The sequence below is a fragment of the Gymnodraco acuticeps genome, unplaced genomic scaffold (assembly GCF_902827175.1).
Source record: "Gymnodraco acuticeps unplaced genomic scaffold, fGymAcu1.1, whole genome shotgun sequence".
Lineage (NCBI taxonomy): Eukaryota > Metazoa > Chordata > Actinopteri > Perciformes > Bathydraconidae > Gymnodraco > Gymnodraco acuticeps.
In genome coordinates, this window is record NW_022991513.1 from 2,824,336 (window position 1) to 2,843,103 (window position 18,768).

Here is an 18,768-nt window from a genome sequence, read left to right on the forward strand (position 1 = left end):
GTCAAAGGAAGGGGTGGAGAAAAGGGGGAGAGGCCTGGGCTGGGAGGGGGCGGGGGGCTAGACAGTCTCACGCATAACTTCAAAGAGACACCTAGATTAACATCAAAGGCTTATAACACACCAGTGTGAAATCACACCTGCCTGTTATAACACCTCACATCAAAGGGCAAACATCAAAGGCTAATTAGATTAGTCAACTCTGAGGGGACAGGGGCCAGACAGCATAACTTCAAAGAGACTGCCTTAATCAACACCTAGATTAACATCAGAGGCTTATATCACCCCTACCTGCTATAACACCTCACATCAAAGGATTAGACTACAAAGGGTGTGAGGGGACAGGGGCCAGACAGCATAACTTCAAAGAGACTGCCTTAATTAACACATCAAAGAATTAGACAACAAAGGCACTACACAGGGGGGCTTTTCACACCTACCTGTTATAACACCCATCAAAGGATCTCGAACAAAGGGAGGCGGGACTTAGCTCATTAACATGATTGTACCCACTCACATCAAAGGATCTCGAACAATGGGAGGCGGGACTTAGCTCATTTGCGTAATTGGGGGCGTGTCACATGTCACTTTTCATGCATACTAATGTGATTGAAACAGGATGATTATAACTACTAACGAGCATTAGCACTAGATGTATTTTTTTTAATTCTGGGGATATTTTAGTCACTTTCCCTTCCTCTTTAACTCTTCACTGCTTAGTTGTTGAGTTTGGTGGATATAGGTTTTTTTTTTTTTACCAGAATGTTATGACCTGTATCTTTTGGAATTACTTTTGGTTTGTACAGAAGAAGAGCATGAAACATGAACCCAAAATGAATGAATAATCCTTAATTTTCATCATTGGTATTTTTAGGCAAAACATGTTTGGTTACCTTGTTGAAATAATAATTTCATGGTAGTTGCTTCCTCAGGAGGTTACCTCCGAGTTCATTATTTGGATTCTATGAAGGCTATGATGTGGCTCAGCGTGAGAGCGCGCGCCTATGGAGCTAATTTCCTACCATAACTCCACAAACAAACTAAACTAGTTTTACAAATACCTTTTGATTCACTAACAAACTGGTTTGCAAATACAAAACACCATATACAAACGAATGCATTCAGTTTTGCAAATAAAAAACGTGTCTATCAGACAAACACATTACATTGTTCTAATAGCCTATCATGTTTCAGAGACAAATCCAGCTTAAGTTTTACAAGTAGGCTACACAAACATATTTTCTACAAGTACAAACACAGAAACAAATACAGCATAGGTTTTACAAGTACAAAACCTTTTTCTCTATGAGTACAAACAATCCTACAGACAACAAAATATCACGTGACTTTTGGCAGGACCGCCGTGGTTGTGGTGCTGAGGATTTTCTCAGAAATGTCCTGAGTTATTCTCCACGGAGCAGGGGGCGCTACTGAGTCCATTTAAACGGAGGGGGGTTGAGCAGAGCAAGTAACAGCCTGCCAGTCTGATGACAGCTGTGTTTCTAGCAACCCAGCGATCCGATTCCAGACTACATTTAAACTAGTGATGGCGAGATGAAGCCTTACGAAGCTTTGAAGCTTTCCAGCCAATTGGTTCTCAAAAGGCTTCATCTCATGAGGCTTCATCTGACATGGATATTCAAGACAACCACAAAGCCACTTACACAGTAATTGCAGCATTAAGGGCTATGTGTGATTATTGGCATATGGATTTTAAATGTACCACTGTAGGAGCTGCTGCACAACAGATTTTAGTCATGTGCAATGACAACACAGGTCTAACCGTGTACATCTCTGAATACAGGCATACTTTCCCATGGCATTTAGACCAACTATAATCCCCCTTCTTGTTAGACACTCAGAAACGACAACTTGTCAATTGTAATATTTGATGAAATGTCCATTCCTATCATCAGTGCACTATCTAATTTAATAGTCAGTTATTAGGCTGTTAGATGTTCTGGGAAACACCTCTTTTTCAATTCAATGGGACGATTTGTAATCTTTGAGGAAGTTGTTTGGAAGGTACCAAGACTCCTAAGTGCCAAACGGGTTTTATTTTGAAAATACTTACCGGGAATCGATTTTTAAACAATGGATGACTTGACACTTTTGTCTTGTGTTGTTGCTGATGGAAGAGACAACCCACCACGGGGAAAACTGTTAATTGTAACCACTGGTGTCAACCATCAAATATATTTTACTGCTGCCGAGTCCTTAACGATTACTAGTGTCGACAACGGGGTAAGCTATTGAGCAAACAGGAACGTTTAATAAGCTAACATTAGCATCCAGCAGATGCTTTTTTTCCCCAAAGCTAGTGAGCTAGCTGTCGTTAGCTGTCTGTTGACATCTGTCTATTGTTGATGTGCCCTTTTTATATTATTAGCATAGCTTTTATAATTAATATTTAACATCCTACATGTTTAGCATTATGGCTCGCAACAATAATGGTAAGGTTACCGCTGTGTTAGAGAGCGGACTGTCAACAACAGCCCTGATTGGTTACAGTGGATGAGGCGAGGCTTCAGAATGTGTTTTCCTATTGCCCCTGCTGATCCCTTTTACCGTCACTGACCTCGATAATATCAATGAATCATAAACAAATATTTGAATGCCTTTTTTTGGGCATATATCAAAAGTGACTTCCAAATAACTAGCTTTATAGCCTGCCAGAGTTAGTGACAGTGCTGTGTATTGGGTCTGTACCATAGACTGTATATATAAAGGTCTGTACATACAGTACATTGATTTAAAGGAGTGCTGTTGTTTTAATTTGTATGCTTTTGATACGTATCCTCAAACACTAACATAAAGTTAACACATGGTTTTTATTTATTTATGGCAAAAACACACAGTAAGACATTGATAGCTCTTTAAGATGCATTTATTCCTTTTTCAGATATGAAAAGCAGTCTGCTGTTCAAGATGATATTTGAGTTTTTTTCTCTTTTTTAAAAGAGCTCTAGACCATTAACATAACTTCTTGACATTAACATTAATCAATTTAAGCATATTTTAGAATTTACTTATCAAGGGAGTGCTCTGTGAAGATGCTGTCTGGGAAAACATCCACAATAATTTGTATACTTTCTTCTGTGGCTTTGTGGAGTCTCATTTAAGTTCAGTTTCGGATGATTCTTTACAGTGTTTTTACAGAAAGTGTAAATCACAAGTATAACAGGTAGCAGGTGCCCGATATAATTGGGATGTGAATGGGAAAACACTGCAAAACAAGTGCCGTGCCGGCAAATTAGGTTCCGGCTTCCTGCTTCAATTCATAAATATAAGAGAAGAGAAAGTAACCAACTTATCACTGTTACTGTTATGTTTTATATTCTTCTTTAGATGTAGCCGATGAAATGGAGTATGATGAGAGACTTGCACTTTTTCGCCAAACCCGCCTCAATCCCTTTGATCGTGGAGAGGAAGAAGATGGTCCCCAAGGAGGCAAAACGCCCCCACTCCACGGTAAAGTTTGTGGAAATTCTTCACAGGCAAATCATATGTCATTACTTTATGGTCACTTTCACACCTGTAGTTCATTTCTAGGAAAAAAGGTTGATGCTTTAGGTCCAAGTGCTTTTCATGGACTCTTTAACTTACTAATTACTAATGAACCAAGATTTGTTAACCTTAAAATCATATGGATTATTAATTGAACAGTTTTGGTGACTTGTCATGCACTTGTCATGCACCTCGGGGACGGGTGGCGCAGTGGTCTGTGCGTTTGATCATCAGATCAAGGGGGCGTTGGGGAACTTCAGTTCGAAACCCGCTCCCGCCCCACTGCGTCAGGCCGTTGTGTCCTTGGGCAAGACACTTCACCCGAATTTGCTCCTGTGGGTATTGTCCACAGTAGATGACCATTACATGTATGATCTGTATGTGTAATGTGTATTTGTAAAGCGCTTTGAGAGTCATTGATAAAGCGCTATAATAAATATAAGGATTATTATTATTATTATTTATCAAGTAGTGCTACTTTAAACATAACAACGTTTATTACGGTGGCTGACAGCAACTCACACTGCACTTCACCACACCTCATGGGTCTCATTTATTCTCTAGTGCTCACAAAGACCTCATAAAAGATAACATGTAGACAGAAACATGTCATTGTTGTGGAAATAATTATCATAAGACGCCAATTAGTAACATACAGGACAAACCTCGATGTCTGTTTACCTTCTTTAAGGACACAGGCGGCTTAGCCAATAATGTTATTGTTCCCATTCTGTGACCGGTCAATACTGGGATACAGATGGTCTGTGTTGTGGGTACACTGGGACACTTCCTTCTCTGTATTTGTGGACTCCAAGGTGAAATCTTCGAGGTCATAAGTGTCCGAGGCAAGTAGCTCTGTGTTCCCACACTGTTTAGGCTATCTCCTCAAATATGTTGTTTACTCTCTGCGAAACCAGTTAGATGGGCTGGCAAGAGAGAGGCTCTCCAGAATTGACGTGGCAACTCTACCGTGGAGTCAGAATCTCTGACTCTTGGATTTGTGATGTGAATACTCTGGTACCAACTCCAAATAAATCACAGTGGTTTGACATCAAAGCTCCGACTCTTCCCGTGTCTCCTTCCTGAGTCGGTGACTCCACTGCATGCTACACAGAAGTTTCCTCTACAGTCATATCAATTTCACTGTTGGGATCTGCCAGAACACATGCGTAAGACTACGTAAGACTTAAAGGTCCCATGTCATGTCCATTTCTACGGATCATATTTCCATTGTTGAGGTCTACTAGAATAGATTTAAATTGTGCAATTTTCCAAAATCACATTGGTTTCTCATACAGCATCTCTGTATAGTATGTGTATTCACCAGGTATTCACTCTCTGTCCTAAACGGATTGTTGGAGCTCCTGCCCCCCCCCTCCCTGTGAGCCCAGTGTGCTCTGATTGGTCGGGACATTGCGAGGCTCGCTGCTGCGAGGAGCGGACAGGTTTCCGGGTTGGCGATACAGAGAGACACAGCGAAACTCATCCTGAGCACACACAAACACTCACAGCCGAAGTAAAAACAATAAGTGTGGCTTGATATTGAGTAAGAAAAAGGTTTGGAACGCTGTGAGCATGGGTCTGCGGAGAGCATTTCTCTGTGATCCCAACTCGTCTATTACCAGTAGGGATGCTCCGATCGCCAATTTCGGGGCCGATCGCCGGAATCAGTATCGGCCGATCCGATCGAGTGGGCGGGACCTAAATGGAAGATTTAAACATCACTTTAAATCTTCCATTTAAAGTGATGTTTAAACTCAGTTAATGGGGCTCATTCACTGGAGCTTCCACAAACAACAATCAACTTAATTATTACATTCAAATGATGTACATTATTCAAGTTTACATTCACTTTGGAGAATAACACGGGAGAAATGAGCGGAAGTGCTCTCTGTTCCTCTCTCCCCCTCTCTCTCTCTCTCTCCTGACAGCCCGTCAGTATCTCATGCAGCTCATTGATCCAGTAATGAGTGACCCGACAGTGAAGAATAAATATATTTATAATAACTAGTTTAGCTTGTTCCACAGGTAGATAAAATAGCTAAGTGTGTTAGGTCTAACTCTTGTGTGTTTCGCTCCGCTCACCGGTCCGTCACAGCGGGCGGAGCTGCAGGATTTCTGCTTCACTCACGTTGCATACCACTATTTTACCGTCTTTTTCGGACACCTTAAAATAATGCCAGACCGGTGAAGCCATTTTGGCGAGCTTGTTTTGCCGCACACAGAGAAAAGTGTTATGTATTTTACGTCATGCGATCGGCTCTCGTGATCTGCATGTTTAGAGAGCACCGATCGATCGGTAGAGAGTGAGTATCGGCCGATCTCGATCGGTGACCGATCGATCGGAGCATCCCTAATTACCAGTGTTCAGGGAGCTCTATGCAAGTCAATTGGGACTCCCTGTTAGTTAGCCAAGGGATCCTGGTGTGTGAGGTGCTCCGCGGATTGGTCCATTTGGGCCAATCTGGTCATTTGTTGTTGATTTGGGTGTTCACACATCACAGAAGCCAGGAAGCAAACAATGGAAAAAGATACATCTCCAACGAGGCGTTCTGGGGCAGCATAGACAGGTATTTTCTGTGTTAGAGTTTTACTCGCTACAGGGTGTACTTTGAGGGTTTGTGACTTTGCAGACCGTTTACATGCATACAAACCTTCATAACACACAAGGGGACGTGTGACAACCAGAAAAGCATGACATGGACCCTTTAAGCACAAAACAACTCTGTCGAACCCTTGTTTCACTTTCTGATGTATCGCGGGAAAATCCCAGAACGTGTGTGCAGCAGATACAATTGTGAGGATGAGAAATGAATTCCTTCCAGCTTCTGTCGTTATGATGCACATTTGACCTTGTCTAGGAAGTATTTAATCTACTTTGCCAGACATCCAGCTATCATTACAATCTTCTGTTATGCTGGTGTTGCAGACTGTGAAAAGATTCGGATTAGTCCTACTTCTCTATTAGCAATTGTTTTGAAAAATAACACATGTTCCTTGCCTGAGGCCTGTCATAAGGAAATGTGTGCTGCCGTAGGAGGTGTTTTCTGAGATCATGGTTTTTACTTTTCTAAAGGTCACTTTCAGATGTGGTAAAGCTCCCTTATTATTTGCTTACATATCATCCCTATGGCTCACTAACTGTATGGGGCAGTGACTCCCTTGTGATGCTGTTGACTAATTGTTTCCCTAATATATTTACAGAAATTAAACTATTTAATCTAGTTTGGAGAAGATCCTAACATAAAGAAAACAAATGCTGGATTTGTGTTAGTATCTCTAAGCTTATGTATTGGAAGGTTGAGCTAACCAGAGGAAATGAAAAGCACAAGTGTAAGCAGTACATTCTGAACACTTCCTGTATTTTTAGGATTTTGGATATACAAACTTTTTCTTCAATTACAATAACTTGGACAGACAAGCCTGACACACTAAGAGAATTGACTCGTGGCATATGTATGTTTCTGTTGTCTGGCACGGAGAAGCAGGATTCACTGAGCATGTTTTTTTGTGAGGCGTATGCAGGTAAAAACATCATCTGTTGTCTGCTGTTGTCTACCTTTTTTTTAAAATAAAAATTAGACTGGTTGACATTTTGGAATATTATATATCGAATGATTAGGGTGTTCTGGTTTCATTTGATTTTAAGTTAAATGTAAAACCTGTAAAAAATGTATCTTTTAAAAATGTAATTTTAAATAGGGGAGGATGATCAACCTTTATTTTTTACTAAGTCTAACTCTAAAATAAATGGGGGCTTAAAGTACTAACTTATTACAACCCTTTTAGTTCAGGACAACACTACAAGTAACAATCAACACATTTCGTACAACAACAACAACAACAACAACAACTGTATTGAGGTAGTTTTGTGGCAAGGTTATTCTATGGGTCATAATACATTGTACAAATGACACTTTCCTTTTAAAATGCACATGATTCAGTGTTTTGTTAATTTGTTATTAGAATGAATCCTCTGATTCCACATTCTGTTTGAATTGCATTCATTGAAATGACTCAATATACAGCAGAATGTTCCTCCTGTCTGCTGGATGTGTGTGTGAGTGTGTGTGTGACCAGTCATGTGTGGGGGAAAAAAGTTATGAAAAAAACTGTAGCTGGCATTCTTTCATTGCTTGCTGAGTTTAATATGTATAATGTTACACACTCAGTTGAGATTTGATTCATAATTTGAAGCGCAAGATAGTGTGACTATGTTGGCTTCTTCACCCCCCCCCCCCACCCCCCCACCCCACACCCATGTCCCTTTTTGCTCAATAACAAGGAAACAAGTCAGATGTTATGTTACAGCTTGTTCTGCTGCTCCCAAGTGGCCAAATCAATAACATCTATTTATGCAGCTCTAATGTGGTCACATACACTAGAAAGCACAAGCTCACATCTAGTTTAGAAAGCACTCTTTGCATCTTGAAGATTATTTTTGCAAGTAATCTTCACAAAACGATGATATTTCCCAGAACAGATTGATTATAAACATTTGGACGCAAAAGTTAAAAGCACTTCAAGGTTCATTCAGGTAGTTAAGTAGCTGTTTTAATGACTCAGGAGTCTGTCTTTTCTCCTGGCTTAGTTACACATTTTCCAAACTGATAAGAGATTGTTGTAAAGGATTCCTTCAGTTATGCATTTTGAACTGTTTGTCCTTCTAGACTTCCTGAGAGCTGAGTCAGAGTGTAGGGATTGTCTTGAGTGGCCACAGTCATGTGTGCGAAATTAGCTTGTGTGACTGAGTGCATTTGTATCCCTACAAGAAGAACAGTGCTTTATGCCATGTTGCCTTTTTTAAGAAGCAAGACCTGAGCTGTTCTCTGGGACCAGAACCCACAGTTCAGACCGGACCATGGACCTCGGTCTAGCTGAGGACCACTTCTCAAGGCCCATGGTAAGAAAGGAATAGTCAACTCCAAAAAATCTGATTTAAAGAAACCTACATACAGATCTATTGGTTTTAATGCTCTCAATTAATGTTCAATTGTTCACCTGTTTCAGGGTTCGTTTATTGCATCCGACATTGAGAAGCTTAAAATGGCCATAGAGGAGTGTAAAAAGCTGATCTTGGAGCTGCCAGAACACTCAGAGAGACAAAAGGACACTGTGGTGAAACTGATCCACCTCCGTCTCAAACTGCAGGAACTTAAGGTAGGAGCTGAGGAGTGAATAGAGCTGGGGATAACTGTTGTTTTTAATAATGGTTCGGACGGACAATTTGTCACTTTAAAGTGACCAATTTCATATGCATGTTTCTGATTATTTTAAATGCACAGCTGTACCCACATTTGTGGAGAAACATGGCTTCCTTTCTGTGGAAAACATCAAATATTGGGGTAAAGAATAATCTAATGGGTGCAATTATTATTTACATACATGATGGTCGTTGGTGGACGTGAGTCTCATGTCGGGAGGCTCATAAGAAATCCTATTGAACAAATAAAGGCTTTCCTCAGTGTCAGCTTTGCTCTTTTAGCCGCCACCCTGTACAAGATAAATGAGAGCAAACTTTGGAGACTGATAATAATAAACACGTTTGTGGAGATCTCTTATTTCCTGCAGAACTCCTCAAATTTCATAGGCACAGTTTATGTTCTTTAAAATGAGAAAAAACTGTATTACTTGCAATCTATTTTTTTGCAGATCTCTCACTACAAAACAAATCAATACATTAATCAGTTATCAGTCCAGTTTCAAAGTAAAGGGAAATGTAATGATCTTACAGAATAAAGGGTTTCATTTAGTGAATTGGACTGAATGTTGTCACTCACCCTATTTTAGGTCAACCACTCAACTTGTTAGTTAGCATCTGCATGATCTTTGATGAAGGGTATTTATACTGTGGCATTTGAACCCTATCATGTGAAGCAGCTGAATGTCATGTACAGTACAGTACTGTACATTTTGGGAGATTTTCCCTGAGCGTCACTTGGTTGTCAGCCATGTTTAATTACATTAAGTTGTTTTTCCTTGAGAGTAGACATCTGTCTGTGTTCAGGAAGGGTCATATAGGGACTATGAAAAAATTAATATGGATATTGCATTTTTGTATTCTCTCTCATCTTCATCTACACATAAACTGTGTTACTGCCATGTTAGTGGTACATTCTGTTTTTCACTTTGTCCTTTTAAAAGGACCCAGAGGAGGATGAACCGAATCTGAGAGTCCTTTTGGAGCACCGCTTTTCCAAGGAAAAGAGCAAAAGTGTGAAGCAGACCTGCGACAAGTGTGGCGCCATCATCTGGGGCCTTATCCAGACGTGGTACACCTGCACAGGTTAGACACGCTAGGCAGTGCATCAGCTTGATATAACACTGTAGAGATGTTTTAGTAGTAGTACCAAACTTTAAAACTTCCAATAGTGCAAACAATTCAAAACTCATGCACAGGCTTTCAATTTGGACTTCATGACACATCCATCCACAATCCCACTGTCTCGTTTGTTGTCTCAAAGCTACGCATGCATGCTTCATGTTTACATTTCTGAACCAATCAGAGAAGGGGAACATTTGTTTAACTGACTGTCCTTTAACCCAGATTCCTAATAGGAATTGGGTTGTTTTTTTCAGTTTCAATACATATTGATGTATTTTAAATTTTAAGGTTAACTTTTAATTCTTCTCTGAATATATTTCTTGAATGTTGGACTTAAATATGTTAAGCAGCGATTCACACCCAACCCATTGGGTAAAGTGGTAATGTCGTTGCCTTTTCTTGTTTCAGGTTGCTATTATCGTTGCCATAGTAAGTGTATGAACTTGATCACCAAGCCCTGTGTCAGGGTAAAAGTCAGCCACCAGTCGGAGTACGAGCTCAGCATCTGCCCGGAGATCGGACTGGACCGACAGGACTACCGCTGTGCAGAATGTCGTACACCTATTTCACTGAGTGAGTGCAAATCGACTGTGTTATGCAAACAAAAAAAGAAGGGGAACAAAGGAACCAAAAGCAATACGTCTTCGGCTGTTTGAACTCAAGTTTGCTTGGCATGTGCACATAGTTATAAATAAAGGTTTATTTTAAGCCATCCAGAAAAGCATGACTATAAATTACAAACACATAACAAATGACTATTTTACACATTACAGGTACATTACAGGTAACCTTTATCCTCTTCTGCACATCTAAATACAATGCATTTGATCATGATTTGAAACTGTATTAAATGACATCCTGCTTTCTTTTGTGTCATAGTTTTAACGTACTGTGCTATATTAACGTTTAGGGGGGCGTGCCCACTGAAGCCAGGCAGTGCGACTACACAGGCCAGTATTACTGCAGCACATGCCACTGGAACGACTCCGCCGTGGTCCCAGCTCGTGTCATACACAACTGGGAGTTTGACCCACGCAAGGTAAAAACACAAGACTCGAATGTGCAACTGTACCCATAAATGTTATTGCTAATCCCAGAATTACACATAATTGCATTACAGAAGCATCAAACAAACTTAAGGGCGCACTCCACCAATTTTACTTCAGGACATCACAGGGAAGATAATTATTCAGGGTAGTCAGCTTGATGTCGTTTGAACATCAATAACATCATCTTACATAATAGAAATACCTACCAGTCAGCACTTTCCTGTTAAACCCAGTCAGGAGGAGGGTTGCACATCTTAGTCAGATACAGGTTTAACCCACATCACTGTATGGGTCTGAGAGGTGTATCAGCATGTCCATGTCTGCATATTCTGACAGTGTGCGTCTCTGTTTCAGGTTTGTCGCTCCTCAATGCGTTACCTTGCTCTGATGATCTCACGTCCTGTGCTGAGGCTGAAAGAAATCAACCCGCTGCTATTCAACTTCGTGGAGGAACTGGTTGAGATCAGGGTGGGTAGCTCCACTGCTTTGGAATTTGTAGATGTTCTCATTGTAAATGAAAAATAAATCTTAAAAAATATCTTTCACATATTCCTATTTAACAACTGCAATTCTGTCGTGTGTGTGTGTGTTTCCTTTACAGAAGCTCCGTCAAGATATTCTGTTGATGAAACCCTATTTTATTACCTGTAAGGAGGCCATGGAGGCTCGACTATTGCTACAGGTAATTATGTATTGACTGAATTTGAATTTGCATGGTGCAGCTGTGGATGTGTACTTTGTAAATTGTGTAATTTTTCTTTTTAATTTAACAGTTTTTATCTTAATATATTTTGTATGCATGCTTTTTGGGTAATATTAAGCTGTATTTGGCACTTCTCCTGCTGTAACAAATGCAAATGTCCCCTCTGTGGGAGGAATAAAGGTATTCTGATCAGTGCTTGAATTGGAATGAAAAAGGTGCCAGTACTCTAAAATCAGCAACTTTTTCAAGTCAATTTTATATATACAGCCCACACACAAGAATTTGGCTACTATAATGCTGGTGGGTTTGTCTCTTTACTACTGTATATTTTAGAAAGGTTCACTGTACTTAACATTTTTTATGATAGGCAGCGGATATGGCTAAAGCTCAGTAAGGTCAATATTAACTGAAAATATAGCAATCAAAGTCTAGATCTTCTGCTGAAGACACATGAAGCAGAGACCTTTCAGGTGAGAGCCCCTCTGGTGGTGTTCAACATTAATGACAAGGAAACAAAGCTCTGGTCAGAAGCATTTTTTATAAAAAGCTTTAACAAAATTAAGTATTTCTGTACATTTTGAATGCAATCTAACTTTCCAACTCAGAAAACGAAAAACGAAAAAGTGCCAAAAGTCTTCTCACATGGCTGAGCTGCTTTGCAATATACTTCACCACTGAAGAATACAAATATGTATAAAGTAAACTATGATGCAATCTAACTTTCCAACTCAGAAAAATGATAAAGAGCATGAACAAAGAACATGTAAAAACAAATGCAAAATTTGCACAATCTAAAATGAGAAACTGTAACTGCAAGTAACAAAGTCTGAGCCATGGTAAAGAGTTACATTGAACCCCAAGCTGATCAGATAACTCCCTGGTTGGTCTGAAGTCCTTCTATCTCCAGGATCTGTACAAATCGGCACATTATGCCAAAAGTCTTCTCACTGGGTGAGCTGCTTTGCAATATACTTCACATTGTTAGAAAAGGCTCCAGAAGGCCTTGGGGACATCAGTATCAGGGGCTGGAGCTGGACAGGCTCTTTCATCAGCACTTCTCCTTCCCTTTGCCAGCCAGGACCTCACATACTGTTCCGGATTGAACTGTCCTAGTGATGGTCCATTACATTTAATGAAAACCAGGCTGGACAGTCGGCTGACAGAGAGAGCATTCCTTTTTGCAGTAAGGATATCGTTCATGCAGCTGAATGCCCGCTCACACTCACTAGTGGAGACAGCGATGGTTCGGACTGCTTTCAGTAGAGGCTCCATGGCAGCAGGTGTACGGGATGCCCTGGTTTCCTTGTATTCGCGAAAGCCCTGAACAGTCTCTCTTCTGTCCACTTTCAGCACTTCGCACAAACGTAGCACCTCTACGTCCCCATACTGTACGTCTAACTCCTCTTCAGGCCAACTTCCAGGATGGATAACTTTCATGTCCTGGATTAGCTGATTGTCCCGGGCCTCCCGGCCATGTAATGGGATTTATCTTGTGCTGACATGAGAGGAGGTTGTGGAAGTCATTCTGTGTCTCAGATTCTCTACCATACTGCGGAAAAACTGACCTGCATGAATCTGTACAAGCCTGCCATTCTCACGCAGGGCAACACCCTTGAAGGACTTCTCAGCTAGAGCTGTATGAACTGTAGTCATGTGTGGGCCAGGCATGGTGACCATGGATTCAAAAACTCGTATTTCTCGAGTTAAGAGCCTATCTGCTGTAGGCAGTGTCATCTCTCTTTTTTGGAGTTGCCGAGAGAGGTCGCTGAGCTCTGTGAGCGCATCGTACATCAGTCCCAGATTGCTGACAAACGTTGCAGATGTGAGCACATCATCCAGGCCCTTGTACTTTGCTCTGTCTCTGGAATCCCTGCTCCTGTCGTTTGCAGCATTTGTGAAGTGATCATGAAGCACTCGGTAGTTTTCCCAGACTGCTCTGACGCTCCTTTCACTTGAAGCCACCCAGCGGATGGACAAAACACGCCCTATCACCAGGAGACGCTGTCCGACTGCTTGCGCACACTGCGCTAACTGCCTCTGATTTTTGGGGGAGGCATGGAAAAAGGAATAGAGTTTGTCAAAAAAGATCTGGAAATGATTGAGCCCTGAGACCTCCTTGACCACATCCCCAACTGCCAGCTCTAGACGATGATTGGAGCAGTGCCACACAAACAGGCTTGGGAATTTACTACACAACTGGGTAGCAACGCCTGTTCTCTTCCCTAGCATGACTGAAGCCCCATCACATGCAAAAGAAACGAAACACTGACCTAAAAAGTCCTCGTTAAAATCTCTTCCAAGACACTCCATTAACGCCTTTGTGATGTCATCAGCGTTGTTCCATCCAACTCGATCAGCTCCCAAAAAAACGTTTCGGGCTCAGCATCAGCTAATGCTGAGCGTAGACACACAACAAGCACCGTTTTACCACTAATAGTGGTAGATTCATCGACCAAAACACAGAGTTTTCTTTGGTTTTCTGTAATGTCTTTTGCCATTTTTTCTTCAGTTCATGAGCTATGTGGTCGATGATTTCGCCACAGGTTTTATTGGAGTGCAAAACCCTGCCCACGTTCAGCCCATTCAGTTTCTGTACATTCAAATCAATTGGCATGTCTGTGAATGGCCGGCTATGTTTGCCAATTTTATATGCCGTTCGAAAAACTCTGATAGTGGTGTCTAATTCAGATTTATGCATAGACTGCACTTGATGTTGAATAGTTTCACGTGAAGCAGATGTAAGGATGTCAGCAGCTTTTACATGGGCTTGTGATTCTTTATGTTTCTTTGATTTTTTTTCTCAGGCTAGCTTGTTGTTTGCCCTTGTCAACACCGAAATGAGACACTGCACACTCACCCCATTCAGTTGACAGTTTCAGTCCTTGTCCAGTGTGTATTCCCAAAGATTTGACATCTCTGCATATCCGACATCCTAGCTTCTTATCTTTAAGAAGGAGCCATGCATTGGTCTTGCAAAAATATTGCACCTGGTCCGTTGTCCAGCAGTCAGGTGCATCGCTTTGCCCGGTGTTGGTGGTGGCAGTTGCGCCAGCAGCAGCTAACGTTAGAGGCTCTGGAGGAGGCGGCGGAGCTAGTGCTAATGCTAATGCACTAGAACTTGGAGCAGGAGGATCAACCAAAGAAAGCTCCCCATCAGACACAATTTCCAACACAGGCACAGCATTCTCTGTATTTGAAGTTTCTTCCGGCGACAACCGCTGTCTTTTTGCACTTTTATTAATCCACGCTAACATTTTAGAAATGCTAATTTGTGACGTGACTTGCTTTCCTTCTCTCGGGGGCGTGCCTGCTCTGTTCTATCACTCTACATAGCCACCCACTGGGTGGGAGTTGCACTGCATAAACACAACACACGTGCATCTAGGTATGTAAATTGTAAAGCATTAAAACATGGTTTTACTAACAGTTTTCAGTATGTTGTTACTTCGGCATTATTATTATTATTATTATTATTTTGAAACGTGTATTACTATTAAATCACGGTCAAATAGGTTAATTTTGACATAGTCGTTTCCACCACAGTATTTACATGGAGAAGATAAGCCCCGCCCCCTCTCCAGCACGTTCTGTTTGAATGACAGGAGTAAACAGCTGACAGCCGCTGTGAAACTCCAGCGGTTAGAGCGATGAGAATGTCCGTTCGGCACCTCATGACGCATCTACTGAGTACCGGGCGGCTGTATATATATATATATATATGGATGTATAATAAGAACGGCGGGAGAGTGTTGAGTACTGGCACGGTGCATGAGTACCGGAGTACCGCCAGCATGCCGGTACTGAGCAAGAAGTGCCGGTACTCCATGGGTCAGAACCAGAAGTGCCGGTACTGCGTACCGGTGAGTACCGGCCCAATTCCAGCACTGATTCTGATTCTTATTCTGAGCTAAAGCATCAGATACAGTTGCATGATATGATGCTATGTGACCAATAGGTTATATACTGTAACAAGAGCACCACCATGTGGTGGAAGGGGAGAGCCGGGCTGTGTCAGAAAAAGTTACCGTTGTACAGTACATTTGAGGCAGTGAATGTGATATTATTAGTCCATGAAAATACTGTAAACGTGACTTGGTTCAGCATCAGCTCAAATATTTCTCCATTATTTTTCCTTCTGATATTTCAGAGCTTTTGCATTCATTTTTCTGTGATTTAAAAAGGCTTTACAACAGACAAAAAAAACATATTAGTATTTTATTCTATCTTTGTGTTCCCCAGCTTCAAGATCGTCAGCACTTTGTGGAGAACGACGACATGTACTCACTTCAGGATTTGATTGATATCTCCAGTGGCAGACTCAGCTGTTCCCTCACAGAGATCCACACCACATTTGCTAAGCACATCAAACTAGACTGTGAGGTGAGCGGATACACACAGAGAACATGATCTGGCTCTGAAAGGACACACATTTCCTCTGTGGGAATCTCTCTCAACTTTATCTTGTAGTAACTTCTAAAACGCAATTAGCAAATACTTTTCATATTTACAGCTATTTGCGAAATGATTGAGCATTGTTCGCTAAAAGAGAGAGAAAATTAAGCCTCCCTGAAACTCTAAATGTCTTTCCAATTTGTTGTGTGTGTGTCTGTGTGTGTAGCGCTGTCAAGCCAAAGGATTTGTGTGTGAGCTGTGTAAGGAAGGAGACATACTGTTCCCGTTTGACAGTCACACCTCCGTCTGCTACGACTGCTCTGCTGTCTTCCACAGGTTAGTCACCACCAGCCAATCAGACTGAAAATACTGCAAACGAGGAGTTTAAAACGCAGCATTGCCATAACGGAAACAAAATGTTGAAGCTATAAAAGTGAATGTCCCCTTGTTTTCAGTGGAGCTGCAGTACTAGTAACCCTAAAGATGTCCAGTTATTGAGCTTATCTAGTTCAGATCTGACAAATCAGATCATCATGTCATGATTTAAATGCAGATCGTATCAGATAATAAGAAGGTAAACTCATTACCCTAATGGACACAATCCATTTGACATATTATGTAACAACATTGTTGGTGTTTGTCTCTTTAGAGATTGTTACTATGACAACTCCACAACTTGTCCGCGATGTGCCCGAATGACTGACCGCAAGCAGGACGAGGTGCCAGATGTGAAGGATGCATAACTCTGGAGAGGACCGCCTGATGTTTCTGGATGTTGCACTTTGCCTCGTGTTGTGCTCTACCCAATCAACAGAAGACTAGCTTTTCGTCCTTGTCCTGGTTTGTTTTGTGCGTATGTTAATATTGTAGTGTCTATATCTTCCTGTGCACTAAACATGAAGCAGGGTACTTAGAAACCCATCTGGAAATGAATATATATATATATATTTTTATCCAACTTTTTGATTCATACTGAAACTGGATGTACTGAACACTGTGTATGTGTTTGTGTGAGTGAGTTATTTTGTGCGTCTGCTTGTATAAATGTATAAAATATAGAGAAAAGCCACATCAACATGGGTGATTATGCATGCAGGAGTTGTTGTATATTAACCATTACAATCCTCGACTTCATTAACCTAAACTGCCAACATCGCTGAATAATAAACTTTAAGGTTGCCATATATGATAAATGGATAATAACTAGCTTTAAAAGACTAATTAACATTAGTAATATTAACCGGAACTTTCGCTTTAGCTTCCAGTTTTTGTTTTATACCACAATTTTGTGAACAGGCTATTGTAATTTAGGAGAGTTACCTTCTAAGCTATCATTTCCAAGCAGCAGTTTGTTATGAACAACTTAAAGTGCACAATTAGTTTACAATAATAAATCCAATAAATAGATTGACTATGTGATCATATTCAGATATTGGCAACAGGTATATTAGCACAGCATGCATCACCAGTATATGTTTTCTTGTAATAAGAATTGTAGAGCTACAAAAAATAATAATAATATGGAAGTTAAATGTGCTTTCCTTTATTCAAAACTGTGAACTCATTTCAGATGGTTTGTTATGCGTTTGATCTGTTCAGTTTAGTGCAGTGAGTAGCACATGGTTGTGAATACTAATGAACATTGTGTGCCTAAGATAGTCAGGTTACATACAGCTGTTATCCAAACGTCTTATTACATTTACCATCATGTTAATGGTTTCAGTCTTAAATGACCTATAGCACATGTTGTCCAGGGATGTCAAAGATGTTACGTGACAACTTTGATAATGTGTAATTGTTGACCTCAAATATTTGTTTAAAAATAATTAATGATGGCTGTGTTATCTTTCAGCATGATGTACTGTATTTTTTTTTTTAAACTAATGGAGTTGGGAATACCCATGCCCTGTTGTATAACATGTCGAGTAGTGCATGAATAAAGTAATGGATGCATTACAACTGCAGTTTTGTGCTTAACTCCAGTTCAACTGTCATCTGTTCGTGGACAAATGATAATAACTGGACCTCATTTTAACGTGTGTAAAACCTTTAAACTTTTAAATCAAAATTCTAAGAAAATTACATTTATGATCAGGCCTAAACAGTCACTGAGTCTTGCCTTCTCTTGACTAAGCCATTTGACTTTAAAAAAAAACTAATGTTGATACCTCTTTTAATACTGCCTCAAAGGCTCTCTGGCCCCCTGACCCCCTGCTCTTCTGCCTGGTATGCTCTAAATCCATCCCCAATGTATGTATTATGTTAAATGATGGTACAATGCGTTATTCAACAGTTGACAACAACACTGGCCCCAAAATGCAAGATGTGCCCATGCTGTAACAAAGCAATAGTTAGTAATGCTTTGACACGTTTATTTAGATCTGTTATATGTGTACAATTTGAACGTATGTATTAAAGGTTAAACTATAATAGCCTATTTGAGTATGTACATCCAACCACTGCTTATAAAGTATAAAGTCCAAAAGGGGGAGCGTCCACGCCTCTTTTGGCTCCACTTGTGAAAACATATGGTGCATTGACAGTGGTCGAGGACTTGGAATTCTGCCAGTGATTATGCAAAATACAGTATGTCCTGTGCTGTAAATAATCTAATAAGAACCCTTATTCAGATCCAATATCTGCGATATTAGAATTCAAAATACAATATTATAGTTATATTATATGTAAATTCCCTTATTACACCATCATAAACAGGAAGTCTGGTCGCAAACATATCAATGCATAAGTGTACATACCATAGACTGGTACATACATGTACAGAATGAACTCAGTGA

At 40.5% G+C, this 18,768-nt stretch overlaps 1 protein-coding gene across 2 annotated transcripts; it reads left to right on the forward strand.

Annotated features, from left to right (window-relative positions):
- Positions 1-2,084: 2,084 nt before the first annotated feature.
- On the forward strand, positions 2,085-17,929 carry def8 (differentially expressed in FDCP 8 homolog). 2 transcript variants are annotated; one of them, XM_034196847.1, is made up of 12 exons: positions 2,085-2,241; positions 3,346-3,468; positions 8,313-8,407; positions 8,515-8,664; positions 9,649-9,790; positions 10,238-10,402; positions 10,741-10,868; positions 11,233-11,346; positions 11,480-11,560; positions 15,821-15,961; positions 16,200-16,309; positions 16,623-17,929. In XM_034196847.1, the coding sequence occupies exons 2-12, from the start codon at positions 3,360-3,362 to the stop codon at positions 16,714-16,716; spliced, it is 1,329 nt and encodes a 442-aa protein (XP_034052738.1). In that variant the 5' UTR covers positions 2,085-2,241; positions 3,346-3,359; the 3' UTR covers positions 16,717-17,929. The 2 variants fall into 2 exon arrangements, with proteins under 2 accessions (XP_034052738.1, XP_034052739.1); XM_034196848.1 differs by having other exon boundaries at positions 8,316-8,407.
- Positions 17,930-18,768: the final 839 nt, after the last annotated feature.